The sequence below is a fragment of the Giraffa tippelskirchi genome, chromosome 4 (genome assembly GCF_054371585.1).
Source record: "Giraffa tippelskirchi isolate mGirTip1 chromosome 4, T2T-mGirTip1v1.2.pri, whole genome shotgun sequence".
NCBI classification, from domain to species: domain Eukaryota; kingdom Metazoa; phylum Chordata; class Mammalia; order Artiodactyla; family Giraffidae; genus Giraffa; species Giraffa tippelskirchi.
In genome coordinates this window covers 113,248,787-113,273,572 of record NC_137278.1, presented here as the reverse complement: position 1 = coordinate 113,273,572, position 24,786 = coordinate 113,248,787, and the positions used below count along the sequence as shown (strand labels likewise).

At 38.2% G+C, this 24,786-nt stretch overlaps 1 protein-coding gene across 5 annotated transcripts in view; it reads right to left on the bottom strand.

Annotated features, from left to right (window-relative positions):
• Positions 1-24,250, bottom strand: part of ACSS3 (acyl-CoA synthetase short chain family member 3) — a 249,175-nt gene extending 224,925 nt beyond the window's left edge. For all 5 annotated transcript variants that reach the window (XR_014083314.1, XM_081594857.1, XM_081594856.1 and 2 more), the window contains exon 1: positions 23,839-24,250. Coding sequence is in view for 4 of the 5 variants with exons in the window: in XM_081594857.1 (XP_081450983.1) it covers positions 23,839-24,146 (308 nt within the window). In the remaining variant the exon portion in view is untranslated. The remainder of the gene's footprint in view (positions 1-23,838) is intronic.
• Positions 24,251-24,786: the final 536 nt, after the last annotated feature.

The window sequence follows — 24,786 nt, the reverse complement described above, 5'->3', positions numbered from 1 at the left end:
ACTGTGGATAACGGGACCAAGTGACCTGCAAAAGGCCTCACAGCTCAAAGATCTGACTATTCTACTATTACAAGATTTTATTTCATTTGAAATCAAATCATTTCAGTAAAGATCAACTGGATGCCTCCTATGTGCTGTCTCTTCACTACCCCTTCTAAAAATTTATGAGAAGATTTTAAATGGTTTGCCACCCCAGATTATTAAAATCACTAATGCTCACTGCAGAAAACCCAGAAAATATACTTCAGAGTATTTTCTTTTATTTTTTTCTACATCTAAATATTTTGCCTGTTTAAGAACACATTATAAGTTTTTTCCAATGACCTGAAAAATTCTCAAAACATGTTTAATCAAGGCATTATATTCCATTCAATTGCTGTTCAATAATAGCTTCTGCAGCACTATTTAAGCACAAGGTTACCCTGCATTGTGGCAAATTGCTTTTCACAATACTATCATTATTTTAAATGATCCCAAAATGATATTTCTTTTACAGAAATATTGGTCACATTGCTTTTTATTATGTATGCCAACAAGATTTCTATAATCACACACACATACATACTTTCACACACCAAATGACCAAACTGCCTTCTGGACATGTTCAATCAATTTATATTACCGTCAGCATTACCTGAAAGTTCATTTAATCACACTCCTCTAAACACAGATTGTTCTCAATCTTCTTCAATTTTAGAAGTAAAAAATTGTTTTAGTTTTGCTTTATGTGACTACTAGTATTAAACACAATGTCTTACCAATTTTTAAATGTCCTTTATATAGGATATTGAATTTAAGTCTAAAACATAAATTATTTTCTCAGTTTATTCACAAATTTTAATTTATGGTATTTCCTGACAGAAAGGTATTTTAAATTCATATGTAGTCAAATAAATTCACAATTTTCCATCACAATTTCCCCTCTAAGATCATTCATATTACTCTCTTCTGATTTAATTTTTTATACTGATGTCTTAAAGGTATCATTAACATATTTATATACATATATAATCTGTGTGTAAAATCTGTTATATATTAATGTTTATATTATGATATTTAGGCCTCCCAGGTGGCGCTAGTGGTAAAGAACCTGCCTACCAATGCAGGAGACATAAGAGACTTGGGTTCGATCCCTGGGTCAGGAAGATTCCCTGGAGGAGGGCAAGGCAACCCACTTCAGTAGTCTTGTCTGGAGAATCCCATGGACAGAGGATACTGGCAGGTTCCAGTCCATGGGGTCACAAAGAGTCAGACATGACTGAAGTGACTTGGCATGCATTATGATATATATATATATGTTTGTACATGTGTACATATATATATATTTTGATGTGGCAGTACAGTTAAATTAGTTTATTCATCAGCAGTCAATTTGCTAAGCATCATTTTTTTGACTAATCCTGTTTTCACTCATTGGTGATGTTCCAGTCTTCCCAAATGTATTAGTATTTCATGTATCACAAAGAAACAGTGTATATATAAATATATATATACATACACACACACACACACACACATATATTTGTGTGTATGAACATATATATATATATATGGACACCAGCATCTGTATCAGGGCTATACAGCCCCTAGACATTACCTCTGGAATGTTCTGCCAATATAGTCTGAATAGCTCTCTTTTTAAACTCAGTCAGATTTAATTCTGCTGCAAAAAGGAAAAAACTTCATATTCTTTATCCTACCCAACCCCTGATCTGAATTCCTTCTGCAGAAAATTGGAAGCAATCTGAAACTGTCATATCTACCTGAATAACATAAAAAATATAAAATGAAATAAAATTGAAAGCAATATGGAACCACTAGAAATGCTGCCACTAGATCAGAAAAGTGGAAACATTTTTAATTTATAAAACAGATAGGATCAATGACTGCTAAATCCAGAAATCACGAGAAACATGGCAGATCCATAGAATTTGTGACATTTTATATACTGCTAAGTTAAAATAAAAGAAAGAAAAAGAAGGAGCAGAAAAATGTATATAGCCCTACCACGGAATACATTCATAAGGAACCTATAAATACTAAGCAGGAAATACAAACACTTAACAGAAAACTTCTTTTTTAATAAAGCTCTGAAATAACTCCCAGGTCAGAGGCAGGTAGGAATAAAGAATGGGTCATTGCTGTTTAGATGGAAAATTAAAAATAATCAAACACACACACACATATGCATCATGCAAAAGTTTACCTTCCTAGAGTCTTTCTGAAACAAGTATAATCTCTGCATGCCTAATTGTCCTGAAGATTTAAGACCTGTAAAATAGAAACAATGTTCCATATAACTTCCAAGAGGCCCAGAAACTCCGTATACCATTGCCACCTGAAAATTCCCTCTTCTCCCTGAAAAATTATCGAAAGGACTGTAGCAATCAAAACCTGCATCCACTGATGAGTGAGCATGGATCCTTACTTGGATTTTGAAATGTTCTCCACTCAGCTACCTGCTGAACCTTACACTCAGATGAGCACGTTTGGGTGTATGTGCACGTGTGTGGGTGTATATTATGTGTTTGTGTTGCATAAAATAGAAGACAAGATAAAGTCGAGGTGTGGGGAGGGTGGGAAGGGCATATTCTCAACATAACTAACAAGTAAGTATGTGTTAGTTGCTCAGTTGTGTCCAACTCTTTGTGACCCCATGAACTGTAGCCTGCCAGGCTTCTCTCTCCATGGAATTCTCCAGGCAAGAATACTGGAGTGGGTAACCATTCCCTTCTCCAGGGGATCTTCCCAACCCCGGGATCGAACTGGGTCTTTTGCATTGCAGGAAGATTCTTTACCATCTGAGTTACCTAGTGCTCCTATGAGTCAATAAGGAAAAAAAAATTTAAATCCAATAGGCAAAGAATTTCAGCACACTATCCATAGAGGAAAAATATGATAATAGCCAATAAGCATAAAAATGGTACTCAGTCTAAAAAACATCAGAAAAATGAACATTAAAACAATAATGAGACATCATTTTTCTACACTGAAAGTTAAAGTGAAGTCTCTCAGTCACGTCCGACTCTTTGCAACACCATGGACTGTAGCCCACCAGGCTCCTCCATCCATGGAATTTTCCAGGCAAGAGTACTGGAGTGGGTTGCCATTTCCTTCTCCAGGGGATCTTCCTCACCCAGGAATCTAACCAGGGTCTCCCTCATTGTGGGCAGATGCTTTACTGTCTGAGCCAACTGGTATAAAAAATATAGTATATACATTGTTGGTGAGAGTAAAGAGAAACTGGCATTCTCACATAAAGTAGGTGAGCAAATAAATTAGTTCAGCAATTTAGGAATATGCATACACACACACACACACACACATATACAAAATGTACTTTTAACATAGCCATAGCAAGTTCCTTACATGTTCATCTCTGTGTTGCATAAAAGCACAAGGAGTCTAGAAAAATGGACAGGAAAATATTAACAGTGGTAAACTCTGCATAAGAGAAAGTTGAGGGACAGAATGGAAAAGGGATAGTCTATATTTTTATATGATAAATACTTCCTGTGTTATTTAATTTTCATGAGCATGTATTTATATATTGAATAGATGATTTAAATATATTGAAATAACTTTAAATGCTTTAAAAGTCTAGGTGGCTTTTCTCCTAATCTGACTGAATCATCACTCTGTAATCAGCATAGCTACCACTAGTGAAAAATTTTATAATAAAAACATCTTTTTTGAATATCCTTCTGGTAAAAAAAGAAGCATTTCTCACATATATGATAACATCTAAACTCAGTCTTAAGAAACCAAAGTTTGGGCCATAAAAACTTTGTTCTTTTTATTTTTTTCCACCAGAATTAACCTCAAGCAGCTGAAGAGTCAATAATAGCTAGATAGAACCTTCAAATCACATTGAGAGATCTGTCATAAATTTGTGGTCATTATTCCTGCTGTCCACTACGATTTTGGCTGTTCTCATTCCAAGCACTTGCAGAACTGCACTTTCATATCCACTTGAAATGAAGTATGGCTGTGTGGCTTGCTGTGGCCCATGAAATGGCAACAGAGGTAATATACAGAGTCTTCAAGAGCAAATGCACGTTGACAACTTCTCCTTCTCCCTGCCACAAGCATACTCCAAATGGCAACTGCACGATCAGCCTATATCCCTGAGTTAGGATGGATGACATGGAGCGAATCTCCTGGGTAACCCAAAATAAACCTGTAATATGAGTGAGATACACCTGGGCTATTTTAAAACATAGAGATTTGAGGGCTGTTTATTCCTGCAGGATGACTTAATCTATCCTGATACAAGTCTTAAGATCCATACTCTTTCACAAATTCAAACTACCTTTAAAAACTGTCCTATTTTATAATTTAGGAGCCAAAGGAATGAATTCTAGGACAAATGAAATGGGAGGAATCTCAGCTAGTGCAATTCTGTAGCGGTAATGTTAGATTCCTTGAAAAGAAGTCTGATGTGAGCTATTATCAGTGTCTGAGCTCACAGAGGCGGGACTAAGGGGGGCTCTGGAAAGAAGAAACATCTTGAAATTCCTTCTAGATTTCCTGAAGATAGTTTACTACTTTTCTTTGCCTCTTCCTCTTCAACCCCTGCTAGCTTATATCTATCATAAAATCTTAGACTTAGCTCTTCGAAAACAATCTGCCTTGAGTGGTATTTTTCTTCTGTTTCCTCACTTCAGCTTACCCTGAGTCTCCCCTGTCTTTCCTAACAGCTGATTCTGGCCAGCACTGTGTTTGACTTCAGCTTTTCCATCCTATGAGTTAGACTGGAGCGTGTACTTGGCCTACACAGTCGGCTAAGTTGGTGAATGTGGATGCATGTCTGAAATGTTCTTCAGAAGCAGGGAGCCTAACAAGTTCCATGGTCTTGATCTCTTGAAGCCAGAAAAAGCTAGTGGCAAATGTGTACATGATTCTTCTGTTCCCATCAGTACTCATCACCACCAACCTTCCCTTTGTTGAAGGGTAACTTTTCCTTTTTAAGGATGTATTTATTAAGTCAATCTTCAAACATTACAAAAGGAAAAAGAAACTCTGACACTCAAAAAAATAAAAATCCTTATTTCAGTAGGGGAAATTGATAGAAATTTATTCTGTGAATTTGATTATCCAGCAATGAAAAGTTAAATCAGTAAAGCCTAAAATGCTCCTCTCAATTCTACCACTGCCTCCCATGCCAAAAATAAAATTTAATAAAGCAATGCTTTTAACAGTGTGGCCTATGAAACTCTTTCACAAACTGCCATATTTCAGTTTCCATGAAATAACTATTGAAAGCTTCCTCCAGCAAAACCATATTTAGTGGTGACAACATTGTAATCCTCTCTATACACTCAGCTACTGATTACTCTGTAAATTTTCATTACTAAATAACTGGAAAATCTAACTTATAATTTACCTTTTGATATGAGCTTTCTTCCTTGTATCAAATTATAATTCCCTTCTTTGAAGATCTCCTATGTGGGTCTTCATTTCATCATAGTTTCAGGGAAAAAAAAAATTCCAAGCTCTTTTTCAAAAGTTAAACAAACCAGAAGCAACATACTGAAAACAATTTGATGATGGGGAATACATTTAGTTATCTGGATACTAAAATACTAAATCTATAAACTAAAATAATAATAAACATATAATCTTTATAATTAATAATTCATTATTTTACAAGAAGACTATAGCTTATTACAATCTCCACTGTTAACTGTCAATAATACTTTTAAAACATTTTTCTATTCACCAAATTTAACAATAAATAATTTGTTGTTGATTAGCTGAGGCTGTGAAGGAAGGGGAAAAAATATAACTGAGTACATATTCTCTACTCTGAAAGGCAGACTAATTTGCAATAACTATAATAAGAAGCAAAATGTGGCAAATTTCCTGACAGAAGTACAAACTAAGTTCAATGAAAGCACAGCAAAAAGAGATTAATTCCAACTACGGATATGTGGTAAGGAGTGGTGGATGTTCAAATGGATGGAGTAAGCCTGGGCTTTAAAGTCAAAAGACCAGAGTTCAAATCTCAGACACGTCGTTTACATGTTGCATGAATGCAGACATATTAATGTATCTAGATCTTTCTTCAATCACCTATGAAACTAGAAAAAGAAAATGAAAACCAACTACGTAGCCCTGTATCAACAAAATACCATGAGCATTTAATACAAATTAATTTAATTCTCCCCAGAATTTTATGTGTATACTAATATCCTCACTTTACAGATGAGGAAACTGAGGTACACAGAGCTTATGTGGCCTATGCCAGGTCCACAGTGGAGTCCAACAAGCTGGAACTGGATGTCAGGATGTCACACTCTGGGTCACAAACACTATTCTATGTGGATGAGTTAATGTGAGAGAAATCTAAATCCACCATGAGCACAATTTTATACATATTTCATTGACCCCTTTCACTAACCCTATGAGGTGATTACCATCATTATATACATTGACAAATGATGTGACTTCGATGAATTATGAAAGAACAGTTCTGTGGCAGTGGGTACAATGAACTGCAGCAGGACACAAGGAAAGGGGACTGATGAGATTTTTTGCAGTAATCAGGTATTGTGATGATAAAGATGGAATGGGAGCAGAGATCTGAGAAACACAGAAGAACGAAAAGAAAATGTTTTAGGAAGAGAAACCAGGGCTTGAGAAGGGTCAGCAAATTCTGGCCACATGCCAGATCTGGCCCACCACTTCACTGTACAAAGCTTTACTGAAACCCAGTCACCCTTAGTTGTTTATATATTTTCTGTATCTGCTTTTGCTTGACAACAGTGGAATTAAGTGGTTGCAATGGAACCCGTCTGGTGTGAAAAGCCAAATATTTACCATTTTGCCCCTCAAAGAAAAATTCTGCCAATCTTTACTCCAGAGGAGCCCTGTCCAACAGAAATTTCTGTGATGATGGAACTGTACTATATCTCCACTGCTCAACAGAATAGCCACTAGCCACAAGTGGCTGGCTAAATTTAAACTAATTAAAACACAAATTTAAAATGTAGTTACTCAGTCACACTCACCACCTTTCAAATACTCAATAGCCATATTAGCTATGTAAATTAAATTTTATTTAATTCTAATTAAACTAAACAAATTTCAGTAACCACATGTGGCTATAGGCTATCATCGTGGACAGCATAGCCACGGGGAATTCCAGAGGTAGAGAAGGTCCTCAGAGTCAAACACTAAGTAGAGATCAAACAAGCTAAGGACTTCAAGTCAATACGTAGAATTAAGCAACAAATTGACACTGATGGATTTTTGGAAGAGGAATCTGGGTCGAGTGATGAGGCCTGAGGTCACCTCTCAGTGGACGCAGGAGTGTAAGGGAAAAGAGGACTTGGAAACCAGACCACAGGGCAAGACGTTATGATGTGAAGAGAAGGTTCTCTTTATTTATCCTGATCTTTCAGCCGGATTTTATTAAAACCAAAGGGTAAAACGTGAAGGTAGCTGAGGAGAGAAGGACTGAACACTAGTGGAAATACTGTTTGTTTTTAATGGCATTGGCAAGTGGGAAAGTGAAAAACAGGGCAAAGTTCAGGTTCTGTTTTACAAGTGCATCAGTGCTGCGGAAGGAAGAGATGTGTGTTTGGGCTGGGACCATAACAAGAGCTAAGGCAAGAAAGACCAGTGGAAGTCTTACCTTAAAAGCCTTGAATACCTTGTTAAGGAAGAGGAGACCTTTTAAAGGGAATGCCCTGTTCAGAAAGGGACTTCAGGTCACACTGGGAGGCAAACAAGGTAAGATAATCAGTTAGGATCTATTGACTAGCCTAGAAAATCACAGGAACTAAAAAAAAAAAAAAGAAAGTGGGGGAAGTGTAGAAACAAATCAAAGGAGCTTGAAGTAGGAAGAAGGGTGTATCAAAGAAAACTGAGGTTTTATCATCTCTGGGTACCAGGTTTATGTACTCTTTAAGGGAGACCTGAAATAAAAAAGAAAAATAAATACTTTTGAAGCAAGAGAAGGAACAGCATTTTGTTAATTACCAATAATGGGCCAGGTTCTGAGTTTGGTCATTTAAACTGAGTTTGGTAAAGCATTTAATCCATGCGCTATCCCTTGAGAAAGACAATATTATATCTATCTTACAGATGAGAAATGAGGCTTAAAGAGGTCAAAAAGCTTCCCAGAATTATCAAACTAACACATCGCAGACTAGAACCCAGTACTTTTCGACGCCAGGGAAAATGTGATGAATTTCCAGTTTCCCATGTCTGTGTGCTAATTTGAGTAATTTTGTACCCTCACTAGACACCATTTCCTATGGGCACAGGCTATGTGCTAGCTCATTAACGGCATGTTGAAAATGCTTAATTATTATTTTTAAATTAATGCTGCAAGTGTGAATGAATGTATATTGAAATAGCACTCTTCTGACACATTAACACAAATAAAAATAAGGGTCTCATGAGGTAACTGCTCAGCAAAAACAATGACTAGCTCAAAAGACTACTATTGGACACAGAGAAGGCTTTAAGCATTTTTAAGAGGGCATCATATTGCTTTTCTCACACTGTGACATCTATCTAAGTTACAGGTACTTGGCCTTGGACAGTATCAACTGACTGTTCCAGGAAACCCTCCAAATTGGTAATTGCTTACTCGGGGCAGCATAATAACCTCATGCTCATTTAACCACTAGGGATATTGTGTTTGTAAAAGAAGCTGGAAGGCATATCTCTCTATAGGACAATATTTTAACAGAAAAACCTAACATAAAGTGAGAGGTGCTCTTTGGCCCTATTGATAATTTATACACTAGTAAATACACTCAGAACCTGGCCCCAGCCTACCAGCTTTCGCCACAGATTGTCCCATCTCAGCATGAAAGGACATGAAATAATGATCTGCACCCCTGTCAGATCATCTCAGATTAAAACAGAGAGAACTGCCAGTGGTGAGAAATTCAGCCAACAGGAAAAAGAGTAAAAAGAAAGGCTTTCAAGAAATCAATACCTGTTATCTGAACTGGATCCACTGTCAATAGACAGAAAAGGCATGAATGAGTGATCCTAAAGAGCCCTAGGTTGTGAGTCATGCCTGGCAGCTAAATTCAAAGCAGAAGATGAGGACACAATTTCATCTTGCTTGTTTTATTTTTATTCTAGAGGAAATACAGGAAAAATGAAGAACTGAAGCAAAAGGGAGTAGGATTCAACTCAATTCAAAAAAAGGAAAAGCTAAAATCATAATTAAGTAAAGTTAAAGGTCAAATGTAAAAGTTAAAATCAAGACATTTAAATTTCAAAGCATAAATTTATTAAAATCTAAATATAATCCTCAATAAATATATATTTAAAACTACATTCTAAAGGAAAGTCAACTTTATCAGTCAGCCCTTTTCAAGAGAAGTACTGAGGGCACTCAGGAGCAGTGGTCCTCAGTCAACCAACTCAGAAACAGATCACGATGAGCTCATAAGGAACATAACTCCAAATCAGAGCAGGTTCCTGGAAAACCAGACCTACAGACCAGGATGCGCATGGAGACCTTAAGCAGGTAACCCTGAAATCTCCGAACCATCCAGAGAATCAGAGTGGGCCGAAGAGGGTGCACACTCTCCAATGCCAACCTGTATCTGTTGGAAGAAAGAGAAGATGCCTTTTAGCATTTAATCCTGATGATAGTGATGATGACGTGATAAAGAAAGAACAAAAAGGAAAGGAGAGAAAGAGAGAGCAACCCCAGCACCATGCAAGGGAAGAAAAAGCCAATCTGATGACATGGTGCTATTTTGCTCTGGTGAGGGAGAAATGGGAAGAAGAGACGGGGGAAACAGAAGATTGAAACTAATGTGCTCTAAACCTGAGGACTTCAGGACTGTATTTTTTCTACGTTCACATTACGTCTTCATCGTAGCTCTCCATTTCTTTCTCGTTAAGGCTATAACTCGGGCAGAAAGACACACTGCAATGTTCTGAGGAAATTGTCCTCTACAGTTGAGGCTCCCAGAAGGCAGACACCATATTTATTAACTCAATCTACACACTTAGCTCATGTCCGCAGAGAAATGGTCTATACAAGCTCTTATTAAAGAGAAAGAATACAATCAATCATTTTAGAATGTCTAAAAAGAACTTTTTCTTCCCATTGAGACTTCTTTATTATTCTGAGATTGTTTCTATAAAGACTATGAAATTGAGGGAGATACACAGGGAGCATCAATTTTGTTTTATTTCTTAAAATAAAATGATCTGAAACAAAGGTGACACAATGTTAAGATCTTAAAACACCCAATGTTTAGTCCACTAAATTATTATCTTTATTTATTCTCTAAATATCTCATAAGGAAAAAGGTTGTGGAGACTTACTCACAATATTTATTAATATTTTTGGAGAAAAATTTTGACAATATATATCAGGAAGCATATAATTCCTCTTTGACTCAGAAATCTAAGAATTTGTCTGCAAGAAGGAAGGAAAGAAATAGAGACAGATGGACAGTCAGCCACAGAGACAGAGAGATCTTTGGAATGCTGTCTCTAAAGAAGAAAGTGTTCCTTCAAGTAAAGAGAAACCACTTAAAAACCAACAGGGAGGGGTTGTGAAAAACATAATATTTAAACATATTCTGCATACATTAAAATCACGGAATAGAAGAACAGCTGCTGCTGCTGCTGCTAAGTCACTTCAGTCATGTCGGACTCTGTGCGACCCCATAGACGGCAGCCCACCAGGCTCCACTGTCCCTGGGATTCTCCAGGCAAGAACACTGGAGTGGGTTGCCATTTCTTTCTCCAATGCATGAAAGTGAAAAGTGAGAGTGAAGTCGCTCAGTCATGTCTGACTCTTCCATACCCCATGGACTGCAGCCTACCCGGCTCCTCCGTCCATGGGATTCTCCAGGCAAGAGTACTGGAGTGGGTTGCCATTGCCTTCTCCAATAGAAGAACAGAGGTATGAAAAAAAACACAACTTACTCCAACTGGGAAAATCAGCTATCAAACAATATGAACAGTATGATTCTATAATTCTATTTTTTTATAATTCTATTTTTCTGTAAGAAAAACAGTAGAGATCTAGAGAGTCAAACAAACTGACAAACAGAAATAGATAATAGATTTTTTTAAAGCACAACATATACAAAAAACAAAAACTGGTGAATCTGAATAAGTTGGTTAGTCAAGTTAATTGTATTAAACCAATGTCAATTTTGTTTTGATAATTTACTATAGTCATGTAAGGTGTTACCATTGGAGAAAGCTAAGTGATGGGTATAAATGACCTCTTCGTACTATTTTTACAACTTCTTATGAGTCTATAATTATTCCAAAATAAAAATTTAAAAAGAAAATGAAAGACTGAAGGGCAATATACCAACTATACCAAGATATATATGAGATTAGATATTGAACTATAATTGATATTCCATCTATTCTGGCTTTCCTGAGTTTACACAATTAAAATTTAAAGTAACACTGCATCTTTCTGGGGGAAAAAAAAGCACAAACCTAAATTTCAATCAGAATTACTTTTGAATAAGAAATGTCAATGAAAAATAATTCAAAATCTATGTCTCAAACCAAGGCTTTTGGATGATAAAATCTCTGCTGTTTTAATTAAACCCCACTAAATCTCTTCCAATTTTCCACCTTCACTCTCGCCAAAACAACCTTAACACACAGTCAGAAACTAAAGCCAACTTAACCAACCAGATACCATTGAGTGTAAATTAAAACATTAAGAAAAATAGACAAATTTTTTATTGTCTTTTTCCCTAGTCTTATCCTCAAAATAATCTAACAACAAGGTCACAAACTATGTCTTTGCTCTATCCTTGCCAATTCCCTCACTGTCTACATATAATATCATAGATCAAACATTTTCCATTAACATTTCATTAATTTGAAACTTGAATGCAGTGCAGCCTGCTCAATTATCCAAGAGTTCATTATCTAGCTGATGCTAACCAAGCCCATTATTTCTCTTTATTCTTTTTGTATTGTCTTTTCCTCTTTCCTGGGTGTTAGCACTTCTAGCAGAAAATAAGAAGCTGCACAAAGGGATAAAATTAAAATTGGTTGATTATTTTATGTATCAAAGGATTTATTAGTTAGAAAATGGCCATGGTTCACCATAATGTGAATATAGCCTGTATATTCTACTTACACCTCAATGGTCAAAGGTAATTCAGAGTAGACTTGATTGCAAAATAAAGCAAATTTTATTACCCATATTTTCAGAAAATAACTAGATAGTCCATATCACTCATGATTACTCTTTTATTAAACAGGAAAATTAAAGTTATCTTATTACAGGCAAAAACACTTTTTTCCTTTGATGTATGAAATCACTACTCAAAGTTATACTCTACTTGGACTCTTATTCAGCACCTGGAATAGTACCTGGCCTATATGAGCATTCACTAAACACTTAATGAGTGAACAATAGAAAGGAAGAATAAATGAAGGAACAAACAGATTAAGAATGAATAAGTTCTAGAGCCAAAAAAAACTTCACTTTTATAACAGGTCAGCAAACATATAAGTGTGTGTGTGTGTGTGTGTGTGCACCTGACATATTTTTAATCTGTTAACATTGTTATTATGAGGATAAAATAGGATTAACTGGAGATGAACTATGACACAATGAGAAGCTGAAGTCTAACAAATCTCGTTTTTCATACCAGATCTGCCACCTGCTTTCTAAGTGAACATGAGCAAGTTATTTAACTTTCTCTAAATTCTTCTTTAAGAACATACGCTCTTGAGAAGTTAAAAAACTATGGTAAGGAATATTACTGGTGCTATTCTTATGGTAATAATATATATTTCTGTTCTATAATGCTTTAACACACTCACAAACACACTCACATATGTGTATGCACACACACTCATGCAAGTACATAAGTATTTAAGATGCCCTTCACCCATTTCACCTGCACCCAACTCCCTCTCCTCTTGACAACCACCAACTGGTTCTCAGCATCTGTGAGCCTGGTTTTTGTTTTGTTTTGTTGTTTGTTATGGTTCTTAGAATTTACATATAAGTAAGATCAGGGCTTCCCTGGTGGCTTAGTGGTCAATAATCTACCTGCAATGCAGGAGACATGGGTTTGATCCCTGAGTCAGGAAGATCCCCTGGAGGAGGAAATGGCTACCCAGTTCAAACATTCTTGCCTGGGAAATCCCATGGACAGAGGGGCCTGATGGGCTACAGTTCATGAGGTCTCAAAGAGTCAGACATGATTTAGTGGCTAAACAACATAAGTGAGATCATATGGTATTTGTCTTTTATTACTTTTAAACAGTGAGTTTTCTTTTGTTTATCTGCTAATATGTTTACTAAATAAGGTGACTAAAACATGACAACCTGGTAAAACGACATTGAAACAACTCTTAAACCTGAAGTGGTTTGACAGACATATACAAAGTCAGACGCATTGCACTGTGGAGACAACAAAATGACTGAGACCTGATCCCTGCCCTTCTGTCAACTAGCTGTGATCTTTTAAGTTCCTGGTAAAAGAAAAGTATCAGTGGAGTATGAGCTTATATAGTGGATGTATAGGGACTAAATGTAAATGGGAATTGAGCATTCTTTGTCAAACTAGCTTAAAGGGAAATAAGATTCAAGGTGATAGGCTTTTTAGGAAAGAACCATTTACCAAGAAGACAAGTTGACTCTGGGAAAATAGTGAAGATTTAAATTCCACTAAAATGAGAGAAGAAAATGGAAGACACATAGAAACATAGGTGACAAATGAGAGAAAGGAAGTTACATCTCTGATTAATTTTTTTTTTTTTATTTCAAACATTGCTCTCATTCCTTTGTACTTTCCAGGTACAGTCATGTGACAATCAGGCAAAAGATGTTTTAAAGAGTGTAGTCACAACTTACTACAGAAATTGGGCTCTTACAATGTGACCCAATGGGTGTGAAAAATTAAGTCTACCACTATATTACAAGTCATTTAATCTCTGTCCTTCAGTTTACACAGTCATAAAAAAGGCATTATACGTATCTCATAGGGTGTCAGAAGGATTCAAAGTATACATATAGTATTAGCATAGGGTCTGACCCAGCGCAAGTGCTCCATAGTGACTTCTGTTGTATTGCCATGATTGTTATCACTGTTATCATCATTATTGAAACGCATTCATCAGTCTTAAAGAAAAGAATGAATAACTCAGTCGTGTGCTAGAGAACAATCATGTGTGTTTTCTTCTCAATCTATTACAGACTCTTCAGATATTGCTGTGGCTCATCCTTTAGACACTCAAAGGAAGATTTAACATTTTTAGATCATTTGTTCCCTAAAGTTTGGCAACACCTATGGAATAACACAGGTTAGTGAGAGAGCCCACAGCTCATGGTCCTTGTACTGGATTTCAAAAATAAGATATTCATGTTAGAAACAAGAGAGATGGATGCAATATGAGTCCCTGAGAAAAAGCTCATCTCTGCACTTAACATATGTTATGTATCAAGGTCTGTCCACCTGTGTTAGGATCAAGATGAAAAGCAATGGAAGCAAAACAGCAAAGAATACTAGAATGCATTAAAAAAAAGTAATCAAAACAAATAACTTCCATAATTACACACATGTAACAAGTCCTATTATTTTTTCCTGAGAAGTTGAAGGAAAGGACATTTTTCAAGTAGTCATAATTAGATGAATTAATTAGGCTATTTATCACCATGTTCTCATAAAAATAATGTTAAAGCACACTGCAAGCAATGAGTAATAATGTGGTCATTATAGATTTTCCTTAAGACAGAAAACCAACATAGCATTCTTAAGAGAAGGGATTAATATTGCTTTCTACTATCCAGGAAACATTTCTAAAGTAGGTAACAATTAATATAAAAGCCCCTCTCCCACCACTTTTGGGATTGTTGTATACATTTTAAATATTTTGCGTAAAACATACAGTTTATGTTTTCAAAGAACATCAGTCTATCATTCTAAATAAAACAGAGATATTTTCCAAATGTTTCTGAGATATAAATCCGATTTTTTAAGTTACTTTTAGTGGTTTCAGTGGAGAAGGGGTAAGAAAAGAAAAAAAAAAAGATAAAATTAACTAAGACAATGATTATGGAAACAATATAATGTAGTGTATATTTAGAGTACAGACACTAAATTCAACCTGTACCGTGCTTTGCTATGTTGCTGTGTTTAGTCATGTCCAACTCTTTGAGACCTGTGGACTGTAGCCCACCAGGCTCTTCTGTCCATGGGATTTCCCAGGCAAGAATACTGGAGTGGGTTGCCATTTTCTTTTCCAAGGGATCTGCCCCAATGCAGGGATTGAATCTGAGTCTCCTACATGGCAGGCAGATTCTTTACCACTGAGCCACCTAGGAAGCCCAAATTCAGACTGCCTGGGTTCAAATCCTAGACCTGCTACTTATTAGTTTTATATGTTTAGGCAAGTTTTCTTAAACTCACTGTATGTTCATTTCCATACACACTAAACAAGAGTAAAAGGTCCCCTACCTCACAGGGTTGTTAGAAATATTAAATAAATTCAAGTACTTAGTATTCTATCTGGCTCATAGCCCAGATACCATAAGGCTAGCTGTTTTCACTATATGCTGGACACGTTCATTCAAAAAGTTCTATGTTATTATCATATTATTAATATATATATTAATGATTTCACAATCAATAAAATAGGCTGGATTACACACAGTAACAATAGCAAACACTCGATAACTTGAAACAATGTTTATTTCTTACTCATGCACCCTTAATGAGGCTTCAAGTGGACTCCCCAAAGAACCATCACCTACGCATTTGCTCGGTTACCCAGGCTATAGGTGCTTCCACAGTGGCTCTGACAGACAGGGAGGACTAAGGATTGAAGCACTAGCCACTAATTGTTTCACAGGAAGTGACACGCCTTCCTCTGGTTGCTTTAGCCAAAGCTAATCACACCCCTGGGATGGGAAGCCGGACCCTCCTGTGGGCTCAAAAGTAGAGAACAGACACTGCTGAACGGCAATACTCACCACGGTCCACATTTTGGTACAGTAAACTGCCCAAGGACAGGGGACCTAAGCTTTAACCCAGAAATCAATTTGTTTTTCTCCACTAATAACAATCCTCAACACTTTTTCCCCAACCCACATTTTTACCCAAGGGGAAAATAATAGCATATTGTACAAATTTGCATCAGTAACAGTGGCAAACTTCATTCAGCCTTGATTAAGCAGGGAGAGTTGGGAGCAAGGCAATGTCAGGGCATTTGTGGCTTAAAAAGCACTTAACTCACAACTGAGAATCAGTGAAACTGAAAATTTTAAAAAGTGTGGAGAGAAAGCTAAGTGAGATTAGTGCAAAAGTAGACTTTTCTAAGTTCTAGTGCTTTCGCTTACGGTTATTTTAGCAAACAGTCAATAATAATGATTTTACGTCCCTTTGGCTACTGAATTTTTTTTATCATTTTATTGTACTACTTTTTTTGCACAGATATCTATATTGATCATGTCTACAGAGCATCCTTCCTTTTCCCTTAATCTTCCAAATTTCTTTTACTTAACTAATGCCACTTGGGAGAGACATCTCAAAAATTATACTTGGAATATGTTGCTATTCTAACATCAAAACCTGGAGAAGGTATTCCTCTTGTCTAGAGTTATCTCTTAAGTCAAGACCTACAGACTTTAGACACTTTTATCCCACTTAGAGCAACTAATATTTTAAATCAGTAAAATTCACTACTTACCTAAAAGTTATAAATCGAACTCTGTCCTCTAACATAGTTACCTGATCTGTTTTCAGCTATTCTAATGATTTCAAGCTGGAAATTCTTAAACTTCAATTTTCCTAGATAAGCATAATACTTCTCCTTTCCATTTATTGTCCCTTACCTCATTTGGCCATAATGCCAGCAAAAGTACATATAATTCATACCTTTTATAAGTTCTCTTACCACATGGTTTACATAAAGAATTTAAGTTTTACATTCAGATGTGTTTCCTAAAACTGTAAAGAGGTTATTACATTCATATACATTATCACAAATATTCATTAGCCTCCCACATGTTTCTCTCACAAATTTCACACAATGGAAAGAAATGATTCCACCTTCACAGAGTCACTGCTTAAGGGGAAATTCTTAAAAAAAAAAAAAAAAGAACAAGGAAGGATGCAGGGAAGAAGGGGAGGAGAAGGGGAAAATGAGGAGAAAAAGGAGGAGTTGGAGGGGGAAAAGGAGAACAAGAAGAGAAAAATAACTTCAACTACTGGATTTTTTTCTCAACTAATAGTATATGGCATGAACAAAGGAAAAAGTAAGCAACCTTCCAGGAGGTACTAAGAGTGTGGACTTTATCCCACACTTGGTAGAAGATTGGTCACAGCTGATTGAATTTCCATTGTTCATTGATTATGCCATTTGTCAGGCAATCCATCCTTGCTTATGTAATCGCAGCATTCCAGTAGTTCACTCTGTTCTGTCCTGAACTTTCAGCAGCATGACAGACAGAAAATGAGATACAGCACAGCACCAAGCTGTTGACCTTCAGAATATAAAATAAAGCCCATCTTTTTAAATTGGTCTTTCTTGATGAGTTTATCTGAGGGAGAGTATTGCTAACAGACCATTCTTCATGCTCACCATGTACCTTCATAAAATATTTTTTATTTGTAAAAAATGATCATTTAAAATTCAAATGTATCTGTACTGTGCACAATATTATGAATAAATTCATTTCATTTAGAGTTTGTCAGAAGGGGATACATTTTTTTCATCCCAAGATAAAACTCTCACCTTTCAACTAGAAGTAAATACACTTTTAATATCTGATAAATATGAAGGAAATTTTAGAGAAAAGAAAGAGAAGGAGGGTGGCTGAATTTCTAAGACAGCTTAATGTGGCTAATTGTTTGCCAAAGAATCAAAATTCAGTAGAGGAGTAAATTACTTTCTGACTATATAAAATCCACATTATATTTTCCTTGTTTTCCTTTGAAAGAATGTCAAACTCAGAAAAGTTGCAAGTACAAGATAAAGAACTTTTTTTCCTCTGAACCACTTACTGACAGGTCTGAAAGCCCAGAATAATTTAACAAATCAACAAATATTAGTTCTTTCATCTTTTTTTTTATCTGTCTCTTTATCTTCCCCGTCAAACTCACCATCAAATGCTTAGATATCTAGCTCACTAGAATCTCTGCAATACATAACAAGAACATGTAAATCTGTTTAGTAGCTTTTTATTCCATGTTTTAGATTTTTCCATTTTGTTTTATCCATGAACTGGTATCTAAAGAAAACAACGGATAAGAAACCACACAAAGTTCAACTTGTAAAAACAAGGAGTCCTGTTAATGAGGAACAGGTTTCAAAATAAGGAAAATTCCCTTCATTCCTATTTCACGGATTTCTTCACTTCTTCCTTTAAACAAGAGATGCTCTTAAAGGGGGAGGTGGGGAAAGGAAAGATGATGAGGAAACTTCTTTTCAGGCAACCCAGACACCTCCACATGCTGTCATCTCGCCCCCCACTTCCTGTCATTGTCCAATATGTCCCTGGACTGGTTTTGCCTACCACCAGTTCCCTCTGTATTTCGGGATCCTGGTTTTGGCCTTCACCTCTCCATTGACATCACATTATTAAAAATCACTGAAGATTTCTGTGTCAAAACTGTTATCTTTCAATCCTCAATAGCCTCAAAACATCTCTAGAGCCCTTGACCACTATTGACCTTCCCTATTTTTATCTCTTCTCTCCCTCTTACCCCATGGCACCAAAATATTCTGCTCTTCCTACTTCTCTGAACAAGCCTCATCTACTCTCATTGGTTTTCCCCCTCTTCTACTTATCTTCCCAGTTCAGTTTTTAGTATTTTGTTCATTCTCTCTCTCTCTCGAAACTGCTCTCTCTCCCCATTCAACATTCAACATGCTTTAGCTCTCACTTCTTTACAAATTTCAGTCAAATCTATAATCCTACAAGCCCTTGCCAGTCTTCAAATCATTATCTTTAATTCACAATCAATTCCTCCACCTGCATATCTGAGTCAAATTCTCAGGTTTATCATAACTTCTTTGCTTCCCTGCACCCCACCTGGTGCTCGTTATGTCTAATTTCACCTGGGACAGCAGCCACTCAGCTCCAGCCAAGTGTTGCCATGCGAAAATGCTGACCAAGTGAGGACAGTTAATAAGCTTTTTTTCAAAAGAAGCCCGCCCAAACAGAATCATTAAAGGAAATTTACATTTTAGATGAAATCCTCCAATGTTTAAATACTGACAACTACTTCAAAAACAGACAAGCAAAACACCCAGCACCTAAGTCACACTAAACCTATCTGCAGGCTTACAGACAGGTTGTGACTTACAGCCTAAAAAGTGAATGCAAATGTCTTAGCTTGCTGTTCCAAGCCTTCCAAAACCATCCTGAAACTACCTTCTGGAGTACCTGTAACTCCAAAATAACCACTACAAGCCAACTGATCTACTATTCACTCTGACCTACAAGCATATTTGGTTCTTTCTCTCCTCTATGCTTCTGTCATGTTTGGTTTGCACACAAAAGTTTTTCTTTTGCACACAAAAAGTGTTGCTCTTTCTCTCTAAATCCTACTTTGAGTCCAAATGCTACCATTTCTCTGAAAACTTTCTGGTCCACACTAGCTTTCTGGTCCACACTAATCTCTCTTCCATATTTCACAAACATCAGTAACTAGTACTGTGTGTCAGGTACAGTCCTAGACATTTTACATGCTCCCACCCACCTCTATAATCCTAAGAAATTGATACTATCGTTATTCTTATTTTACTAATACAGATACTGAAGCCTATCCAAAGTAAGTGGAAGAGCTGGGGTTGAACCCAAACATTTCTTGTTCCAGTGCAGAAAGAAGAGTAGGAAGTTCAAGTTTTGATCATCCACTATGTGACCTGTTTTGTGCCAGGAAAAAATTTTTAAATCCTTAACATGACTCACCAGACCATTCACAATATGGCTTTCTTCTGTTTCTTAATTATTACCTGCCAAGTTAGCCTTCCTTCAGTTCCTAGAACTTATTGAGCTACTTCATACCTCACAACCTTTTCATGTGCTGTTCTTTTTGTCCGGAATGTTCCTTCCTCCTTCTGAGTCTAATCCCTACACATTGTGATCTCAGTTTAACCATCATTTCTTCAAGACTCCTACCACAATCCTTCCAGAAAAGATTATGGTAAATCCCCTTATTATTTCATAGTACTTACCACAACTCTAAAGAAATAGCTTTGTAATAATTTACTGTATGTTTCCCATCTCTTTCATCATTTTCTTTGTACTATATACACAATGAGTGAATAATTGATATCTTTAACACTTATAAGCCATTTTAAGACTTGGAGACTTAAACAACCTTTATTTCGCAGCTAGTCAGAAAATGAGATCTTGCATGTTAAAAAAAAGTACCTACACAATTTCCATTGTAGATATGTTAACCAAGCAGAAATCATTTTCTAATCATCTGCATTTAGACTTTTCTTTATTAGCTTATGGTCACTGTTAATACATATTAAATTCTAAATCAAACAGTATGTGAGAGTTTGATCATTGAATGTTGTTTAAATAAAAATAAACTAAAATAGGACTGCAATGTTTACAGAGAAAGGGATAATTAATGACCCAGACTGAAAAAATTAACCACAATGCATAATGCAAAAGTGATTTGCCTAATTCTTCAGAGATGGGTAGCTGGATTTCAATTTCAGGAAAGGCAGTAGGATGTCTAATTCATCAGGAGGAAACAACCAAAACATCCATTCTGTGGTTCCAGGATTAGAGAAATTACTAGGGGTTCTAATTGCTTCACCGTATATTCAGTTCTCCACTGAAGTCTCTATAATAGAGACTTTATTCTGCCCAAAGCTAGGTGTCAACAATGTGAATGAACCAACAAACCATGAGGAAAGGTAATTCTTCACATGTTCCTAAAGCACCTACGTGTAATTTGTTTTTCAAAGATCTCAGAGATTACAGTCCCAGAAATATATTGTACAGGGCTATTCACTACAATGGAAGGTCCCTAATGTATCACCCTCAAAGATTTCTATTGCATGCTCATACTACTGCATGTGTAAACTACTGTTCGGTAGTTTATGCCACTGTGAAAGCTTATGCATTACTATTTATGTGTTGGGGCTTTTGGTAGGCCTGTAGATTCAGAGGGGAGTTTGCTTACACGAAAAATTAACAGACAAGCGTATAATGAGAAAGAATCCGTCTGACCTCTGGAAAACCATGCGGCTTCAGCAATCTTGACTACACACCTATGTCAGCTCCACCTTGAAGAGAACAGCTAGCTAGCAACCCTTCCTCATTTTACTTAAGGATTGGTGGTCAACATCTCCCTTCCCCAGATCCCAGCTTCAAAAAGAAGCAAGCAAAGCACCTTCACATCAAATTGGGCCTGTATCCACTTGCCACTCCCCAAGACATGCAGAATCAAAAATAATCAAGTCCATGCATCCTGTTACCTATCACTTTTTAAATTCATATGTCTGTTCTGCCCTAGAATATAGGGATATAAAGGGGCGAGGGGGGGGGGAGGGGTGATTTGCCCCGACCTTGAGTTTACCTTGCAGAAAAATGTTAACCAACGAAGAATATCTGCAAATAGGATTCAGATTGAAACCATTTTTTGAATGGAGTTTCAGATTGGATGGATGGTCTCCTATGTCTACTTGCCTCTCCAACTCTGCTCTGCCAACCAAACTCCTCAGTAAGACTGAATCACACTGCTAAAACAAATACAGACTCAAAGACTTATCTGTTATTCACTTTGATCTGTTGAGCTGCTATAAAACAGGTACAGCCACGTGATTCCAAGAGTACAAAGATGAAGAATTCGCATACAGTATTATCAAATACTGTGACATACAATGTACTGAATTTTTGAAAATACATACAAGGACCCTTTGGCAAAAAAACCTTTTTAAAAGCAGATATTTTATGCATACAATTTTTAAAAATTCAGGCAAGCAACTAGAAATTGAGAGGAGAAAAAACATAGAGGGAAAATCTCTAGATCTTAAAGGTCGATTTGATGGACGTTTTGAGTTCCACATTGTTTGCACTCCCTTGAGCCCTCCCCAACTTCAATTAATCCTCTAGAAACCTGTTCTTTGCATTGCTGCTGCCACTACCTTAGGTCTGGCCCTCATTGGTTTTTACTTGGAATATCCCAGTGATTTCTTCAGTTTTCTGCACAGTTTTATGGGATGGTGGTCACAAAAATAATTTCAATTCCATACTTTTCGACAGATATATGGACACAGAACTTTGAGAACACATTCTTAGGTGAGACAATAATCTCTGTATTTTGATCTTCTCAGATCCAGAGATTTCCTGCTCTTAAATAACTGTGGAATGCAAGTGCAAAGATAGCTATTCTTACTCTAACATTTATAGGGTCTATTTCTTTTAAGGCTTGGTCTTAATCCTTTACCAAATTAATCTTACTAGTTACACATTTATATGACAAAACTGAAGAACAGAGATATTAAGCAACTTGCCTATGAACACACAGCCAGTAACTGTAAAGAGCCAGAACTCAAACACAAAATTCTGGCCCCAGAGACCAGGCTGTTAACCATCATGACTCCTCCCCACCCCCCTTGCCACATGCATACCAAGTGCTTGATTCACTGACGGGTACATAAGAGAGGGTCAGTCAAACACTACTGAAAAACTTGAACCGGATGGGGAAATGTGCTAGACTCTAAAGGTAAAACCACGTAAATAGCTCCAAACAATCAAGAGGGGACAGAGCACGGTGGCGACAGAGAACAGTCTCTGCTAGAGAGATCGGTCCTGCTCCCTTCCAGATTCCTACTCTCAACAAGAAGACATTCATCAAATGCAAACCTGACCATGTCATTCTCCCATTTCACTGCTGGCGACTGGGAAATGGCAGTGGAAGACCCCACTGCAGTGTTTTGCAGACTTTCTTAGAGAAAACATCTCTCCCTCATGGCTGGCTAAGGAAAGCAACCACATTCTTAAGGGCCAGGCACGTGGCCCAAAGAGCAGCCATAACTCTTGAGTCCGCCTGTGTGATTAACCCTTAAGAATCTGACAAGTTTGGCATTTAGTCTACAAATGTATCTTTTGTTTGCTGTAACACAAAAACAATGTTTATAACTACTTACAATCGCAACTCTAAAAGAAAAAAAAAGAAAAATCTTTTTTCCTACCATGATTTCTAGCACCTCCTAGGCAGGTGTACTGCCTATTCTCTCTGGAATACACTGCAGCTTCATATACAGGAAAGGGCTGTGGATCCAATCCCAGCTACTTGGTGTGATACATAAAACCTTTCCCAAACCAACCCGACTCACCAGTCCCCTTTCCCACCAACACAATTATTCGCAGCCACATCAACAGTCAAATTTCAACCTGTGTTCCACCTCCTGGACTTTAATAACTGGGACCTTGTCAACTTTGAGAGGACATATCCATTTTTCCAATTTCTACTTAGGTGTGATCTGACTGAAGTCTTTTCACCAACTCTCTTCCTCCCCACAGCGCGAGGATACTTAGAAACTCCCTTAGTTCATCACTCTGCACCTGTTTCCGTGGCTGCTTCCCTTTCTAGACTGTGGGTCTCTGGGGGCTGGCTCTTGCTCAACTAAGCAGAGCCTGGCCATATAGGTAAATTTCTGGTCTTACAGGAACCGGGGCTCTCACTCTAGGTAACTGAATCCCTCAACACAAGGCAAGAGAGCTTGACTCTGAAGTTGAAATTAAATACGGATTTAAAAGATGTGATCACACCTCCAGTCTCATCTTCTTTTCCCAAAAGAACTCCAGGTTCCGATGACGCAGGGGACGTCGAACCTGGACGCCCAAAAGAGATGGGGGTGGGCGCAGGAGTCACTCACCAACTGGTGGAAGGCGAATGTCTGTTTTCCAGTGTCTTGGTCCAGGGCTTGTACCAGCTGATCTGCTCCGCGGCTTTGCCCCAGAACCTCTCGGGGTCGGTCACCGAGGCCGCGAAGTGGGTCTTGTACTCGCCGCCGCCCGAGGACAGCGCCCTGCAGCCCCGGCCCCCGAGAGCGCCCCGCGGGCCGGGGGCCACGTACGCCCAGCGGGCCGGGCCGGCTCCCCGCGCGGGAGAGGACGCAGGCAGGGACCCGCCGAGTCCCCCCGCGCCGGTGACTTTGCGACACTGCAGCCAAGACGGCTTCATCGCTCCCGGCAGGGTCGCCCCTTCCTCCCCAACTCCTTGCAGGCTCCGCCGCGCGCCGCCCGGAACGAACCACCCGTGGGGCGCTCGCGACTTCCTGGGGCCCCAAGGAGAGCAGGCAGGAGGCGGGAGAAAACCCCGAGGTGTGCCCACAGCCCTGGGACTTTGGAAGTCACCAGCAGAGTCGCCGGGAAAAACCGACCTGGAGCGGCGGGGGGAAGCCCCAGGCTGGAGTGGGGGGCACGGAGTCGAGGAGGGGTGGGGGTCCCCGCGTCCGGGCGAGAAGCCCGGCGCGTCCGCAGCCCCGCGACCCCGCCGGGAGGGCGCCCCTGCCCCGACACACGAGAGCCCCTCAGGCGAGGACAGCCGACCCAGCCCCGCTGTTTTCCAACAAACAAGTTGTGTGCAGCTGCTCCGGGGTCGGTCTCCGAAAACCGGCGGGAGGAGCAGTCGGCCGAGCTGGGCTCTGCCGTGAAGTCTCAGGTTTTATTTATTTATATTTTGAAAACAAAGCTCCATCCCCGACCACAAGAAAACAAGTGGCTCCGGGGCGAGGGCGGCTCCAGGATTTCCTGACCGCTGAGAGAGGAGGAGTAGAGGGAGGTTGCCCAACCGAATTGGGAAGAGCCTCGTGAGGGTGACT